The sequence below is a fragment of the Sorex araneus genome, chromosome 4, assembly GCF_027595985.1.
Source record: "Sorex araneus isolate mSorAra2 chromosome 4, mSorAra2.pri, whole genome shotgun sequence".
Lineage (NCBI taxonomy): Eukaryota > Metazoa > Chordata > Mammalia > Eulipotyphla > Soricidae > Sorex > Sorex araneus.
Genome location: NC_073305.1, coordinates 163,310,600 through 163,328,537, shown reverse-complemented (window position 1 = coordinate 163,328,537; position 17,938 = coordinate 163,310,600). Strand labels below are relative to the sequence as shown.

At 45.3% G+C, this 17,938-nt stretch overlaps 1 protein-coding gene across 1 annotated transcript; it reads right to left on the bottom strand.

The window, feature by feature from the left end:
- Positions 1-10,333: 10,333 nt before the first annotated feature.
- On the bottom strand, positions 10,334-14,718 carry SLC35D3 (solute carrier family 35 member D3). The gene is made up of 2 exons (XM_004609009.2): positions 14,049-14,718; positions 10,334-13,067 (listed from the first exon to the last, which is right to left on the bottom strand). The coding sequence occupies exons 1-2, from the start codon at positions 14,485-14,487 to the stop codon at positions 12,244-12,246; spliced, it is 1,263 nt and encodes a 420-aa protein (XP_004609066.2). The 5' UTR covers positions 14,488-14,718; the 3' UTR covers positions 10,334-12,243.
- Between the last annotated feature and the right edge of the window lie 3,220 nt (positions 14,719-17,938).

The window sequence follows — 17,938 nt, the reverse complement described above, 5'->3', positions numbered from 1 at the left end:
CTGGGGTAGGGAGACTGTGGGAGGGATATTGGCCATAGGTGGTGGGAAATGTCCACTGGTGGAGGGATTGTATGACTGAAACTGGATCATGTACAGTTTTGTAACTGTATCTCATAGTGACTCAATTTCTTTAAAAAATGTTAAAAATAAATAAATCACTGTATCACTGTAATTCCATTGCTCATGATTTGCTCAAGCGGGCACCAGTAATGTCTCAATTGTGAGACTTGTTGTTACTGTTTTTGGCATATCGAATATGCCACAGGTAGCTTGCCAGTCTCTGCCATGCGGGTGAGATACTCTCAGTAGCTTGCCGGGCTCTCTGAGAGGGGCGAAGGAAAATAAATAAATAAATAAATAAATATATGTGTATATATATATATATATATATATATATATATATATATCTCCTCAGTGTGACAACTTGAGGTTACCCTGCTAGCTAAGTTGTTGACTGACAAAAACCCAAGAACAGACGCTCATCCAACAAGTGCTCTCTCCCACAATAGTCTGAACTACAGGAGCAAGAAGCCAAACTTTGTACGGTTATCCTGGGCCCCAATTTTCTCCTGTATGTGTTCTGACATGTCTGAGTTTTGTCATAGTTTGTTGAGTGCCACAACCATAGCAGGGCCATGGACTGGAAAGATAGGAGAGGACAAGCAGAATTGCTTGGGGGTTTAGCCATTTTTAAAATGTATTTAAATTTAAATTTCATTTGTTTGTTTTTTTGGTTTGGTGGCCACACCTAGCAGCACTGAGGGACTATTAACGGCTTTCCATTCAGGGATCATATCTGGTGGGGTTCAGGGAGCTGTATGCAGGGCCAGGGATTAAACCCAGGTTAGCCACGAGCAAAGCAAGCATGTACCCCACTGCACTATCTCTCCAGCCCTAAAAACAGGTCTACTAAGATACAACTGACCAACCCCCACCCCCCGCCATAATCTACCACTTAAATTATGTAATTCAGTACACTTGCATCCATTATATTTTTCACTTTCATATTCTGTTTTGGAGGCCCACCCAGCAGTGTTCAGGGACCCCAAGATTGGGCTGAGGGGTTGCTGTGGTGGTGCTTAGGGGACCAGTTGGTGCCAAGGATCAAGCCTGGGCCTTCTGCATTGAAATTATGCACTCAGCCAGCTGAGCTATCTTTCTTGCCCACATTATTGACTCTTACATTGAAGGAAAAGGAGTTATTATGCATGAATATGTCCCTCCCCCATGCCCAATATGATGATGAAGTCTCAGTCTCCAGTGTGGTAGTGTTTGAGTGTGGGATTTTGCAGAGGCGGTTTGATTTGAAGTTATGGGGGTGGAACTACAGGAAGGATTGGTGCACACCCATTTGGATGAAGAGTTCAAGGATCCGTCTTGGCCATACGAGGACACAGAAGGAGGAAGTTGAGTCCTGCCTGATCTGGGACTTCTAGCCCCCAGGTCTTAAGAAATAAATGTTTGTTGCAGAAGCCACCCAGAGGTATTTTGTTATAAAAATAATCTGAGAACACTAAGACATACTAGAACACAAACGTTGCCATTTTAACAATTTCATATATACAAGTCAAAGGTCTTCATTTTCTCACTTTTCCTGACCATTTTCCATCACTTTTCATCACTTTTCACTCATAAGCAAATTTTCTTGACGTGATATGTATATTGTTTACATTGCTTCCCTTTACCGTCCATTGGTTGCTACTAATAACTGTGGGGTGACTTGGGTGTAGTTCAAGTTCACAGTCCAATGCTGCACTAAAGCCCAGGGGACTCCAGCACTAAAGGGAAGAATATCTTATTTAAAACAGAGTCTCAGGGGCAGGAGAGATAGTTCAGGGTTAAGGAGCATGCTTTATATATGAAAGTTCCTAGTTGAATCCTTGGCACTGCATATGTTTCCCCAAGTACTACCAGGAGTGATCTCTAAGCACAAACAGACTGAGAAGCTGGGAAAAAAAAAAGTGTTCCTGACAATTCTGGAGATTGGATGTCCAAGATCATGGTACTGGTTTGGTCAGGTGAGAGCTCTTTCTCTTTTTTGTAAGTGCTCATTGGTGAAGAAGTAGCTTCACAAGGTAGAAGGAATTAGGGATCTTTGTTGGGGTCTCTTTCATGACAATAGGAATTTGTCTAATCATTTCTTCTCAATCCTCTTAACCTAAGCACATCCCAAAGACCTCAGCTATTAATTATCCTCAAAACTGGTTTTAGGATTCCAACATCTGAGTCAAGGGCTGCAGAATACAAAAACATTCATATCCTAGAAATCTTAGAGGGCCTCAAACCATTTTAAATTATATAAAATTTTATGAAGGCTGGGATGTGGCTCAAGTGGTAAAACACTCGCATGTGCCCAACCCTGCATTTGACCCCCAGCACTACATGCACCCACAAGTACTATGAGATTTGGCCCCACAGCAATACACACAAACATTAGTTATCATTTATACTTTAGGGAGAAAATTGATGATTCACCAAGAACTGTGTCTATACTAGTCAGGTGTCATATTCAAAAACAGCAAAGAAACACCAATATTTATAAAGAATCTTTGGAAGGATAATTTGGCCAAAAGGAGGTTTTATTCTTTTCACGAAACAAGGCAATCAGTATTTTAAAATTTTGGACAGAAAATTTATAAAAACACAAAATCCCCAAAGATCCCAGAGTATAGAAGGGTGTTTCCATCTGATTCCCAGAGTATATACCCAATTGCCCCCCACAATGACACCTATTTCACCAATCGCTTTGTCACTCTTACAAAAATATACTGCACACATGAAAGGATAACACTCACCCTTTTTTTTCCAGACACATGATAATATGGTATCTGACTATGTAACATTTTCTCAACATACTTTGAAGAGAGTATCCAACATATATTTTTCTCCTGGCTACATGTACTCTATTGTTTGGTGGCACTCTAAATTATTTAACCAGTACCCTTTGGATAGATGTGCAATTATATGTCAGAAAAATTCATATAATAAATTTCTGGATAAAATAATCACTATGTCTTTGTTTGGCTGCCATACCAAAATACTACAGACTTGACGACTTAACTTCTCATAGGTTTGGAGGCCAGGAAGCCTAAAATCAAGGCATTAACAGGTACAGTATTTAATGATGGTTTGAGAACTGGTTTGTAGATAGTAAACTCCTCTTTGAATCCTCATACCATAGAAAACTGGGAGAAGTAAGTGCACCTCTCTCTTCTGATAAGAGCATGTATAAAGGCTCCTTCCTATGACCTATTCACCTCCCTAAGGCTTTACCTCCAAATTTCATCATCACACAGGAAGCAGAGCTAGGATTTCAGCACAGGCATTGCCAGGAAGAGGAGTCAGGAGGAGGAGGGCACAAATATTCAGTCCATAATAAGATGCATCATTTGTTATTCATTTTCTCTCTAACAGAGGTCAGGTTGTGCCTATTTCTGAGCAACCAAAGGCACCGCCAGTTTCTGGCAGCCTCACTGACACATTGCTTTTACTGTAGTTTGATTTGCTTCTCTCTTACTTAAATGAGATTAAAGACCGTTCATGTGGACAATAGCCATTTGGTCACTGTTGATAAAAATAAATAAATGAATAAAAAACAACTTTCTGCTTATTTTGTACAACTTTTAGAGGATTTCTGGCTAATTTTTAAAATTTCAGTGACTATGAAAACCATTGTCCAGTTTGGATTTTTAGATGGACTTCAGAAGTTAAACCTTAAGATTTGTACTGCTGTTTTCATCCATGTCACTATAGTTCTTTTGAAGGTATTTTTTGTACATGAAATAATTAATTAAGTTTACTATAGGGGCTGGAGAGATAATACAGAGTGTAGAGCACTTGGCTTGCATGTGGCTGACCCAGGTTTGGTCCCTATGGTCCCCTAAGCACCCCTAGGAATAATTGCTAAGCACGAGTCAGGAATAATTCCTGATCAATGCATGGTCTGCTTTGCCCCCTCCCCAAACACAGACACACACACACACTTTACTACAAGCCAATATTTAAAGCGCTGTCTATAGCACTGTTGCACTGTCATCTTGTTCATCCATTTGCTCGAGCTGGCACCAGTAACGTCTCCATTGTGAGACTTGTTATTACTGTTTTTAGCATATCGAATACACCACAGATAGCTTGCCAGCCTCTGCCATGCGGGTGGGATACTCTCAGTAGCCTGCCGGCCTCACCAAAAGGAACAGAGGAATCGAACCCAGGTCGGCCGCGTGCAAGGCAAACGCCCTACCCACTGTGCTATCGCTCCATTCCCAGCATCCCGTTTGGTCCCCTGAGCACTGCCAGGAATAATTCCGGAGTGCAAAGCCAGGATTAACCTCTGTGCATCGCCAAGTGTGACCCAAAAGAAAAAAAATTCAGAAGAAAACATAAATTAATTTGGGTATTTTGTGGTCATAGTTTTGGTTTTGGGGCCACACCCAGGATGCTCAGGAGTTCCTCCTGGCTCTGCACTTAGGAATCACTCCCAACCCAGTGCTCAGGGGAACATATAGGTTGCTGGGAATCAAACCCAGGTCAGCCACATGTCCGGCCTGAAAAAAAATTTTATTTATATAAAAGTACTTAATAAATGTTAAATCAATTAATAAATAATGTATGGATAAAAAGATGAATATTTTCTTTTCTAAGGCAAATTATTTTTTAATTTAAGTTATACTACTTAGGAAGAGTTTTTACTGAAAGTAAAAAAATAATTAAAAGTGACTATAGATGAAATTTACCAGTTACACATGCAGGGTGGGGGGCTGGGGAGGTGGGGGGAAGGGGGGAGGTATATCGTGATTCTTGGTGGTGGAATATGTGCACTGGTGAAGGGATGGGTGTTTGAGCATTGTATAACTGAGACTTTAACCTGAACGCTTTGTAACTTTCCACATGGTGAATTAATAAAAGAATTTAAAAAATAAAAAAAATTTTAAAAAGTGACTATAGAAATGTATCCTTCATATAATGTAAGTGTATTGTTGGTGGCTCTGCTATTGTTAGTGCAGCAGCACAAGGATGAAATTGAGGAAAGGCTCTTTCCCTTTTTCACATTTGCCCTCAGTCTAATGACAGCATCCGTAGGAATATCCACTTATGGTCCTAAAACGATTTGTGTAGTTTCAGGTATCACACCCTCAGAGGTAGACTGTCTCATGCTACAGCACAAAGGGAATTTCTTATGATGAGTCTCTTGCAATCATCAACAACATTTCCAGAATCCCTTCCTCAGAACAAAGTCTCTTCTCATTCAATGGTTGGATCACATTCTGCTACTAAACCAATCACTTGCAAACAGATGATTTAGAAGAATGATCATTAATAAGCTGGACCAACTTCCCTGAATACACTGCAGCTTGTACTTGGACACATTTAGAGCTTTATGTGCATAGACAGTGGAGAGAAAGGGAAGGATGATAGGCAGGGAAACAACCAATGCTGCACTGGTTATAAAATTTTCCAGCATCACATTTTAATAATATGATAACATAATATAGTATAATATAATATAATACATGTACATGTATCCATAAACATGTAAACATATATATCCATGTATGGATATAAATGCAAATCCATGAATATATGGCAGGACAGAAAAGGGGTGAGGTTTTAATAACTATAGTTTTACAGCACTCCATTAAGTAGGAAATAATAATATTAGAGGATGGTCTTTTAAGAGAACACTATTATAGCCCTTCCGGTTACTTTTTGAGAAAGAATAAACTTTGAAGTACTCATACCTTGTATAGGAAAAGGAGTGAGGGGGCAGATTAGAAAAAGCAATTTCAGGACAGCAAGAAGCCAGAATATGCTAATTCATAGAGGCAAGGAGAGATGAGTGTTTGCCAGAGTGGGAAGAGTGGGGCTTGGGGGAGAAATAGATGTTACTTCTAATGGATTTCGGATTTATTTGCAGAATGATGAAATGTTCTAAAATTGGATGGTGGTGATGTTACACAAGTCTGTAAGTAACACACTTAAAATGTGAGACTCTTTGTTATAAAAAGTATGTTTCAATAAAGTTATCATTTTTTAAAACTCAGCAGCAAAGAATTAGAGAACAAGAAGTAATAAATAACAGTGCATGTTCAGTGGATTCTCATAAACACTAATAAGGGTGTGGACTTTTCAAGCTTGTTAAGAAAGACTTTATTTGACTATAAAAAGGAAAAGATTCCCAAAAGCTTGAAAGCTTGTCTCTTGTTCTAATAGCACCGAGCTCCCTTCTCACTCTGTTTCTCATGGTACCTATCTCTCTCTATCCCTTAGTACCAACAACTGTACACACACACACACACACACACACACACACACCACAAACACACATTATTTTTGTGAATAAAGCTTTACCTGTTCCTTTCTGAAGACTTCAGAAATAAATCTAGGTACAACCAGAGTCCTCTTCACTGAATTGCAGGATATACAAGCACTGGACCTGTCTGCCACGACTTCTACCATCTCAAATTTTTCATTTTAGATATAATGCTTTTCACAAGGAGAAAGAGAGAATGGCAGTGAAACATGGGCACTGGAGCTAGATCCCAAATCTATAAGTTAGAAACTATAAGACTAGTTGCTTCACCAATTACAGGACAAGTAACCTTTGCCTATCCATACATTGGCTTATCTCTTGTGTGATTACTATAATAGTAATGCCAACATATATGAATATTGTGAAAATTTAATAAACTGGTATATTTAAAACACTTAGACACTGGAGATAGTCCAAAAAGATGGTGCACATGCTATAATGGGAGATACTTGGGTTTAAGCTTCAACACTGCATGATCCCTTGAGCACTGAGCCAGGATCAGACCTTGAGCACTGCCAGGTGTGACCCCAAAATGAATAAACAAACAAATTCTCAGTCAAATTGTCTGACTGGAGTTCAAGTATTTGAAGATTTTGGAAATTGACACTCTCATAACAAATAAAAACAAACATTTCTAGGACACCTGAGAGCAATAATATTTAGCATGGTTAAACTACCACCCCCAAATCTGGACAAACAGGTAAATTCAGAAATTTACATCAGAGTATACATTGGTTGAAATACCTAAATGATATTTTAAAAATTAATTTCATGGTACTAAATAGGGATCGTCAAGATAATGAGAAACTCTTGAAGACACAGTTTTAAGGGTGTATCCATATTTTCATGAACTTGATTTTCAAGAAACCTTGGTACTCTGACAGGAGGAAGGAAAGAATAACCATTGCCAAAACTGTCCAAAGGATTCTGCAGAAAAAAGACCTGTTTTCTGTGACCAAAATCTTAGAGAGCCTTTTGTCTTACCACTGGGGGAAGATAGTGTTCTCTAGGCCCCTAAAGCCTAATAGGAGGGGAAAAAATTAAGAAATACCCAAGAAGGTCACAAGGAGGCCACTAAAGACAGATTAATAAAAAAAAGTTGTGTACACTTCTTCTCCCTTATCTCTAGTGTAGAAAGAGTGTGTTGATTACAAGTGAAAGAGTGACATTGCCAGGAGTCCTCAGATGAGCTCAAAGAAAACAGCAAGAACAAGGATCTAGAGGAATTTGAAACCTCTGGGTACCAGCAGTGAAGCAACAATATTAAGCAGAATCCAACTCCAGACACATTCGCTTGAAATTTTACACTAGAATCCCATTGACCTAACTTCCTATTTTTCTGTATATCGTCTGGGCTTCGATAACAATAGGAACTGTAAGACGTGTTAAATAGTGGGGCAAAAACATGTGTGAAAGGCAAAGCAAGCATCAGCATCAGAGTCAGATAGGATCCAAGTTCTAAATGTATCAGACAGGAAATTTGTAATAATTATATTAATAGACTATGACTCTAGTGGGAAAGCAGACAACATGCAAGAGCAGATGAATTTTAAAAAAGTAATCAAGAGGAAATGCTAAAATTTGTTTTTTTTTAAAAAAAAGAAAACTGTAGGGCTAAAGACCTAGCTCTAAAGTTGGAACAGGTACTTGCTGGAGGCCTGGGTTTCATCTCTAGTACTGCATGATCCTCTGAGCACTGCTGGAAGTTGACCCAGAAGCACTGAGTCAGTATTATTCCCTGAGCACTGCTGGGTATGTTTCCAAAGTAAAACAAAAATGACTGCAATGGGAAAAAAAGATGGCCTTTGATGGGCTCATCAACAGATGGTACATACTAAGGGGGAAAGTCTCAGTGAGCTTGAAGATAGGTCAGTAGAAACTTCCCAAATTGAAATGCAAATAAAAAGCCTTAACAGAGGGCTTCTAAGATCCACCCAGCTCTGGCTTCAAGAAGCATTTCGGGGCTGGAGCAATAGCACAGCGGGTAGGGCGTTTGCCTTGCACGCGGCCGACCCGGGTTCGATTCCCAGCATCCCATATGGTCCCCTGAGCACCGCCAGGAGTAATTCCTGAGTGCAAAGCCAGGAGGTAACCCCTGTGCAATGCCGGGTGGGACCCAAAAAGCAAAAAAAAAAAAGAAGCATTTCTATTGGTCACAAAGTCACATAGGCTGGGCCTCTGACTGCTTTTGAATGACAGCTAATCTTGCAGAAGTTTGGGCCATAGCTTCAGCGTAGCAATCCACCTGGATATACACACGCCTTCTTACTACCACAATCTCAGCAGTCAATTGCCCTGATATTTCTGCCTAATCTATGCCTCAATTAATAACAGAGCCTAGGCAGCATTTAGGGAAGGCATAGGCAGCATTGCCAGGGCTGAGAAGGTTTTGAGAAGGGCTTTTTGGTAACATGCTATGTTCCACTGACAGAACCCAGCTGAGAGCTGAGGTTAGGATGAGACAGACCTCAGTCCAGAAGAACTAATAATTTCTTATTAATTAAAAGATTATTATATACTCTCACAGTTATATATTTATTAACAAGAAAGTTAATATTTCTTTAATAAAAGTAAATGTGTATATTCAACCAAAAGATTTTAGTGAAAAAAATAATTATTCTATCTATTCATCTGACTGGGCCTAGAGGGATAGCACAGCACATAGGGCATTTGCCTTGCACGCAGCCAACCCAGGTTCGATTCCTCTGTCCCTCTCAGAGAGCCTGGCCAGCTACCAAGAGTATCTTGCCCGCATGGCAGAGCCTGGCAAGCTACCTGTGGCATATTCTATATGCCAAAAACAGTAACAATAAGTCTCACAATGGAGACGTTACTGGTGCCTGCTCGAGCAAATGGATGAACAACGGGATGACAGTGCTACAGTGCTATTCATCTGACAATGATATATATTAACAGAAAATATATGTTTTGTTCAAGTTTGCTGCTTTCATTAATCCTTTCAATAATAAGTTTTTCAAAGCAGGGACCACATACTCTTGCGTACAAGGTGGGGGTATAATCTCAGAAATACAAGATGATGTGAGTTGTCAGAAAGGAGTGCACAAGAATGGGTGAGACAAGCAATAGCGGGAACTTTCCTCCCATAGTGCCTTAAAAACCTTGTTCCTGCCTGACCCAAGACCTAGCTAGATTCCAAAGATCAGGCTGAGTCTGAGCCCGTGGATGGACTCAAATCCTCCTGACTATGAAGAAAAGATTAGGGAGCCAGCAAAGCCAGCCACCAGCTTATACCTTTTGTGGCTGAACCCAGGAATCAATTCACCTGTCCCACTGGTGACTAACTTTTTTGCTCCATGTGAAGTCTTACTCAAATCAATGGATATGACAGTGTTTTTTTAATCTATCATATTTCCTTGTTTCATCCCACCTGACGCATGACTTTTAGCTTCCATGGAGACTTTTGGGTTACTTGGTTAGGTTTTGGTGCCCAGTCATTTGGTCAAATAGTAGTCCAGATTGGTATTGTAACACAGTTGTGAGATGTAACAAATATGTCTCATCTCAGACTTTAAATATAAAGGGGATTACCTCACACAGTGAGAGTCTGCCTCATTCAATCAGCTAAAGGTCTAAGAAGTAAAGACAAGCTTGTAGAAGCAGAAGTAATTCTGCCATTACTAAAACATAGAAATCCTGCCTGAGTTTTCCTCCCGCCAGCCAGCCTGACATATTTCAGACTTGCCAACCCCCACAATTGTCACTTTCTTAAAATCCCTCTGTGTCTCACACATATATATATTCACATTATATATGTGTGAATATATATGTAGTATCTATTTCCAAATTTATAGCTGTAATCTCTCTGTCTCTGCACATGTACATATATCTTCTTGGTTCTGTCTCTCTGGAGAACTCTGACATGGTTACATATTTATTAACAAGAAAGAATATTTTTTCAATAAAGGTAAACGTATGTATTCAACTAAATAGATTTTAGTGAAAAAATAATTATTCTATCTATTCATCTGACAAATGAGGCCCATTGTTGTTACTGGTTTTTTTTTGGCATATAAAATACTTTTTTGGTCAAAACCCTGAATAAATGATTTGAGGCTCATCCTGTTCCTGGAGTGAGCAGATATCATTGGGCTACACTAGCACTTGATAGGGGAAAATGGAGACATTACTGGTGCCCGCTCAAACAAATCAAAGATCAACGGGATAACAAGTGATACAAGTGATTCATCTGACAATGATATATATTATAAGAAAATACATGTTTTGTTCAAGTTTCCTGCCTTCCTTAATCCTCAGCTTCTCAGAGTTGCCATAGAACATCACATTCTGACATGCTGACATTACAATTAATGCTTACTTTTAAAGAAGTCATTATAACCCTAGCCAACCATTTCCAAAAGCAGCCATCTGAGGTTTCAACTGCAACCATTCTCAGCTGCAGCTCCTGTATCTTCAGTGGCTTATTGTGATACTTCTAGAACAATCAATTGCCTGTGAAAGCCAGTCTGCCAGGATGATCAACCACCACAATTAAACTAGCTCATCAGCTTGTGGAGTCAACATGATAAAGCTAAAAGTCCCTGATTTTACTTTTGTTTTGATTCTTGAAAAGAAAGATACAGGATTCAACCATCTGAGAGCCTTAGGAATATGATGGTAAACGCTCCGAGAGCCTTCACTCTTTAAGAATCTCTCACAGGGGGTGCAAATGGGAAATTGTCCCCCCTCCATGAACTCAAATATTTACTCCAAACTTATTGTTAACTGAAGGTGGCTATCAGATAGTTTTTGCAAGGCAGCGTGAGATAGTATTTGACTATATTATAATTTTCTTCCTTAAAAAAAAGAGTGCATTTTGTTGTGGTGGTAGGAGAGTACATTTTGTATTGTCGTTGTTTGGATCTAAACTGCTAATTTAGGATGTCACTGATAGAGTGGAACTTACCAGATAGTCGACACGAGGTGTAGAAAGCATCCATGGCCTAACAGCAACAATAGAACATGAATGTGACTGCAAAAAAATTCTAACAATATACTTTTTAGCATATAGACTCATACTTTATTTTGACAAATTTAAGATAGAAAAATATCATAATGTGAATGTAGCAGTCAGTCACTCTTTTTGTAACATGGATGTGCAAGAAGACTTGGAAGGGGCTGCTTAAACAGGATGATCTCATTTCTGTCTGGTCTTCAGTTCCCCATGAATGAGATTTCCACTACTGCATTTGATTGAAAGAATATCAGATACAGGCAAACTGGTATTCAATAGGGTTGTGCCATTCCATAATAAATAACATGAAGCAAAACAACTCTTAAAATATTTTTATAATCACCAAAAGCCAATCCTCAACTTCATGATTAAAGCTGAGAACTCATCTCCAACAGCATTAAGAATTTCTACCAGTATATATAATAGAATAATATAGTACTTATTAAAAAAAGAAATAAAAAAGAGTAAACATAGTATTTCAAATGCCTATAAACAGTAAACATAAATTAAATGTATATAGATGTCATGTCAGTAAAAAATCTTTGCCCAGATGGTCACAAAGATTGTAATTCTGACTACCATCAAAATATGCCCTGTGTGTAACCTTTGAGCTGTGGATGGATTCTGTACTCCATTTTTGAATGAGGACTGGTTGAGGGACTTTGATACATGCAAGTACTTGGTTGTAGTAATAATGACAAAAAAATCCAATGTGCCAGGAGCCTGCAGCTTAAACAGCCACCTCATTCTTTTGTCTCTTCAATGCCTCAGAGAAACTCAGGCTAAATAATTTAAACAGGTGCTAATTTGTTGCACCTTTGTCCCTCTGAATTTCTTTCTTAGCTTCCCCTCCCTACTCCCTACAGAAGTAAATAGGATGGGGCCCTCATCAAAATATGTCGTCTGTAACATATAAAATAAGTGTATGTATATATTTTATATACATACACACGGTTCCTTTTCAGGGGCTGGGTAACTCCTCATTTTCTATCAAATAATCCTTCTTCATGTACTTGGTTCCCCTAACTAACCTCCACACGTTGAGATACGCATCCTTCAATGACCTCTTGCTCATTTCATCGGACATCTGAGCACTGCTAACCGCCAGCGGGGCTCCGCTGGGGCTGCCCTGCGCCCCTTGCCTACCCTGCGGATCCGAACCACCTGCTGCCTTCCCACCTTCTGACCCGTCATTGCCACCCTCTGCTGGCAGCTCCTCCATGACGAATGGCAGCTGGCCTCCACTCCGTTGAGCCTCCTCTCCCGGGAGTTGCATTGTCTCCAGATTCTCGTAGTTGCTTTGCTTCCTGGTCTCCAAGAATTTGGCCACACAGTAAATGATGGAGCCCAGGGTGTTCACCACCACACCAGCAATGAACAGAGAGGTGGGCTCCACGTCGCTGAAGGCCACCATGCCCACCGTGATGGTGGCGATGCTCTTCACCACCCCTACGAAGCTGGTGGTCACCGCTGAGTTGATGTAGGTGCAGTGGAGCGTGGTGAAGTTCATGGCGCAGCCGATCAGGATACAGGCCACGAAGATGCAGACCATAGCTGGGTCCTTCCAGCCCGGGAAGGTCCAGGCATGGATCGAGTCGGTGCTGGCGAAGGAGAAGACCACCAGCAGCGGGGTGGCCGACACAGCGATGACGTACTGCGCAGTGAGCGGCCCGTGCTCGGTGTCGGCGCTCGCCTTCTGGATGAGCACCAGGTAGGCTGCGTGCACCAGCACCGCCAGCACGCCCGTCACGTACCCGATGGGGTCACCTGTCAGGTCGCCGGCTCCTGCAGCACCCGAGGAGGACGACGGAGACAGGGCAGGGAGGAAACAGAGAAGACACGGGGTTGACGCGCGAGGACGTTCACTCCTGGCTACGCGTCGGGGTGAGAAGAAGCCGAGGTTCGCGCCCCGGCTCTGCGCGGCTGCGGTGCGTTCGGCGGAAAAGCCGCGCGCAGACAGTTAGTTGCCCTGGGCGGGCGCGCACCAGATGCGTCTCCCCTGCACGCCCTCCTCCCCGATGCCCGCCCGCCCGGGATGGCTCAGTGGCAGGAGGTCGGGCAGGCACGCGGCACTCCTGTCGGGTCTGCGGAGCGCCAGAAATGACACGGCGCCCCAGCTAAGTAGCCGCTAACTCCGACAGGACCGAGCGCTCTCTCCTCTCCCGGCCCCAGTTAGTCTCCAGCGCCCCGCCTCTGCCCCCAAGAGAAGCCCGTCTCCGTCCAGCTGCCGAACCGCACCCGTCCCGGTTCGCTCTGCTTCCCGTCCGTGGCACGCCCCCGCGCAGGGCTGGAGACCCCAAGTGAGCTTCGCTCCCATGGTTTCCCACCCACTGCAGCCCCGCGTGACCCCAGGAAGTTCACGGCCCCCCTCCTTCCGGCTCGGGCTCGGGCTGGAGGACTCCAGCTCCGGGGCTCAGGAGACTCTCCCACGGGTCCCGGAGAAAGGAAGGAGTGAGGGGAGCAGAGAGCTGGCAGGGGGGTGGGGCGGGAAGGGCGACCCCCGGGAGGCTGGGGCGGGGGTCTGAAGCCAGGACAAAGGGCAGGGGGCGGGGGAGTCCCGGGCGCCCCCCACCCCCACCCCGGGAAAGCTCCGCTGGGTCTCAGCAGCCCCGCGGGCCGGCCGAGTGACCACATTTCAAGTGCACGGCTTCTCTCGGTCTCAGTTTCCCCCTCTCTGGACTGGAGAGCCGTGGCACTAAGGGAACCCCGAGGGTCTCAGCCGGGGTGGGGCTAGGGTGGGCTGGGGTCCGCGCCGCTCCCGCTCACCTGCCAGGGCGGCGCCGCAGGTGGTGATGAGCACGGCCGCCAGCACCCCTGGAGAAGGCGCGCCGTTCTTGAGCACCAGGACGCCGATGAGCATGGTGACGAGGGGCAGGCAGCGCTTGAAGACCACGTACATGGGCAGGCTGAGGCCGCGCAGGGACCAGAGCGTGAGGCTGGACTGCAGCGTGGAGAGCACGGCCACCCCGGCGAAAGAGCGCGCCAGACTCAGGCCGAAGGGGGGCACGGCGATGAGCCCGAGGCGCCGCAGCAGCTCCAGGCTCAGCGCCGCCGTGGAGCTGGTCAGGCACTGCACCAGGGTCAGGAAGGTGAACTGGTAGCGGCTGATGAGGAACTTGAGCAGGATGTTGAGGGAGCCCGAGAAGACCCCGTGCGCGATGGCCACCGAGATGCCCAGGACGCGGCCCCGGCACAGCCGCCGCATCGTGGCGGCCCCGCCGCACCCGGCGGTGGAGGAGGCTGTAGGACCTGTCGGGAGGAGGGCGCAGAGCAGGACCGGGAAGACGCGGAGCGAGGGCAGCGGGGATGCCTGCCCAGCGCCTAGCGGCGCGGGGTCAGGAGGGAGACTCCGGCTCGGCTGCCGACGGGCAGCTTCCAACCAGGCGTCCTTGCAGCTTGGCTGCTCCGCGTCCGACTGCCCCGCAGCTCCGGGGAGGCAGCGACGGGGGCGGGGGACTCCGAAAAGTGGCAGGGGTGGGGGGCTGGTCTGAGAGGAGTGGCGGGAATCCTAGCGACAGCGATTTGTGAGTAGGTGACGAGCCGCGATGGGTTGTGTCCCGCGCGGTTTCAGCGTCAGGGAGGACGCTCCGCCGTGGGCAAGTCCCGGCAGCTGCCGCCAGCGGGACGGGCCCGGCCGCCGCACGCTCGTGGGCCCCGGGGCCCCGTCTCTCCCGGCAAGTGCCCGCAGAAGCCGCTCGTGCGTGCCTTCCTGGGTGCTTCCTGGGTGCTTCCTCCAGCCCAGCGGCGGGCGTTGAGGGGTTCCGGGCACCGCTGCCGATTTTTGAACCGACAGTGCTCCCGCTTGCAGGACCATTCACTAGCTCCAACAAGTGACAGCGCCCCCAGCCCTTTCCCTCCCGCCCACCCCCCACCCCCGGTTGCAACAGCATTTTCCCACCCACGATTCCTCCCGCGGGGCCAGCTGTGCGCCAGGGAAGAGGGAAACGTCGGTGCCAGAGAACGGTGAGCGGTGAGGGGCGCCCCGATGCTCTAGGTTCGGGCACAGGTACCTGGACATTGACGGAAGTAGCCACGGCCCCAGGTCGCGGTCCAGAAGTGCTTTGGGGCGGGAAGATTTGCCTCTGGGGCGTTCCTGGCACCTTGGGCGGCCGCCCTCGCGCCTTCCAGGCTGGGCCCTGGAAATAACGCGCACCGCTAGGGCCGGGGTGTAGACGGGGCGCAGCAGGCTGAGACTGGAGCAGGGAAGCGCGTTTAAACAGAGACAGAGAGGTGAAGAAGGAAAAAAAAAACCACAAAGAGCAGAAACCCTCAGAGCGGGTAGTCAGAGAGCAAAGATGTGCGAAGGCTGGGCAGGGGGCGGGCGGGGACCCGCTGGGCCAGAGGCTGTGGGTCCAGGGCAGAGAGGGCGTGACGGGGCTAGGAACCCCCAGGCCGAGACCCCATCTGGATCCCGGCAGTCTTCCCGGTGGCGAGCAGAGAACCCCGTTCTCCTACTTCTCCTGGCCAGGACTTGTGTGCGTCCAGGTCTCAGGGTCTATTTACTTTCCTCTTGGTTAAGAGAAAAGAAAATTTCTTATTTTCGGCGAGCACACGACTTTTGCGGCTCTTCGACTTGATGATCAGCCCCTGGAAAGTGCCGCCGGGCTAAGAGTAAGCTGGAGCACCCCCCAGAGAGGGTCGGCTTAGCCTGCGTAGCCGAAGAAAGCAGACCCAGAAGTGTTTCGGAGCTACTTTAAACCTCAGGGACTTGGCAAGGGTTTGGTCGAGAGGGAGCCCGCCAGAGCGCGGCGCTTCACCTCTCCTTTCGTTCACTTCTCATGTCCACTCACCACACGCGGATTCCCACATCCTGTCCACGCTGTCCAAATACACAAGATCCACTTTTCTAGCAATTCTTTTGTTTTCTCCTCCACATTCCCACCTCTGCGCTAAACCCGACAGTTTGTAGGCCACGATTATTACAGTAGCAAGAAAAGAAATTTATTTTCCATTAAGGACCTACAGAACCGTTCTTCATCCTGACCAGTTTAGTACTGCCGGTTACTTTTTATGAGAGAGCTTGGGCTCAATTCATCTACCAACGGAGTGCCGCGCACTGGGGAGGGTCACCTCCCTGTGCCCAATAGGTAGGCACGAAAAAGTATTTGCGATGGACCCACTGGCGCCAACTTTCTGGGGATGGCACTGAAAGATTGGAAAGCTTTCTACTGAAACCCCAGGCTTCCGGTTCCCTGGGGGAACTCTTGGGTTTTGTTGCTAATAGCTATAGTTACACACCATTGACTATTCCGGGGACTCTTGTTTTTCAAGCGCTGATGTTCTTTCTTTGGAAAATAATGACTGAAGCAACAATTCTAATTATGTGAAATGTGTGGTATAAGCATATTCAAAGTATACTCAAAAACTTCGAAGATGTGTCTTTTTAAAGGTTTCAACAAATAACAGATTTCTGCTTTTGGGGACCATTCCAATTAAAGGAGGGTTGCTTTAAGCCACCTAGAGTAATATAACAAAAAAAATTTCTGTACAGATCCAGTTTTAGGATGATTCATTTCTTCCAGTAATTATAATTGCTTCCATTTGTGATACTAACTTTAGGTAAAAAATTTAGGGCTGATTCAGCTCTCATACCCTTCTCACTGAGGCAAGAATATTAAACTTAATATGTGAATCCTACGGCAGCATGAAACAGTACATTTTCTCCACTTTATTGTATGTAATCTTTTCCATTAGGGCTTTCACAACAAAAAAAAATTAATACCGCATCCCAATAAAACTCTATGGTTAGTAGAAAAGCTAACTGAAGAACACAGATCTGAATGTGAAAATCTCTGATGTATTGGTCTCAGGATCTCAAGGATCATTATTTTGGAACTCCTCAATAACTACTTATGGTATGACATAAATTCTTTTGCTCATTCATTCATTAAACAGATACAAGTATTTTAGCCACAGATGATTCAAAAAAAGAGCACTTAGCTCAGTTCCTCCACACTCATGTGGGCATGAGATAACTCAGTGCTGCTCATGCTATAGTGGGGTCTTGTGGCAGGGTCACCAAGGAGGAAAATGACACCTCCCGACCATACTGGAGAAGGCTTCCTGGACAAGGAAATAGTCATTTTGAACATTTTATGTATTTTATTATTTTTAATCATATAAGCAACAAGGTGGGGAGGGAAGCTGGAGCCCATCCCCTCCGAGGGGCCCCGGGCAAGACAGCCAGCTGTGCAGGCAAGAGACTCTCTGCCCAGCTTCCCTCCCCACCCTGAGCAGAGCTCCCAACGGCCGAAGACCACCGGAACCTAGCCACAGCCATGCTCGAGGCCCCTCTCCACACGTTCGAACAAGCCTCATGCATGAAGGTACCGGCAGAGGAACCCAGGTGTGTCTAATCCCATCAAGGGCCAAGATCCAGAGACTTAAAAGCAAGCTCTCAGAAGCGTGCGGCCACTTTGTGGCCTCGAGATGTCTTGTAGCCCACTTCTCCCTCTGGAGAAACTGGTAAGCTTCTGGGAGTTTCCTGCCCACATGGGACAACCTTGCAAACTTCCCATGGTGTATTCATATGCTAAATCCAGTAACAAGCTGGATCTCATTCCCCTGACCCTGAAAGAGTGTCCAGTGTGACATCATTGGGAGGGCTGAGTCGAGGAGAGAGACTTCTAAGATCTCAGGGAAAGGACGAATGGAGA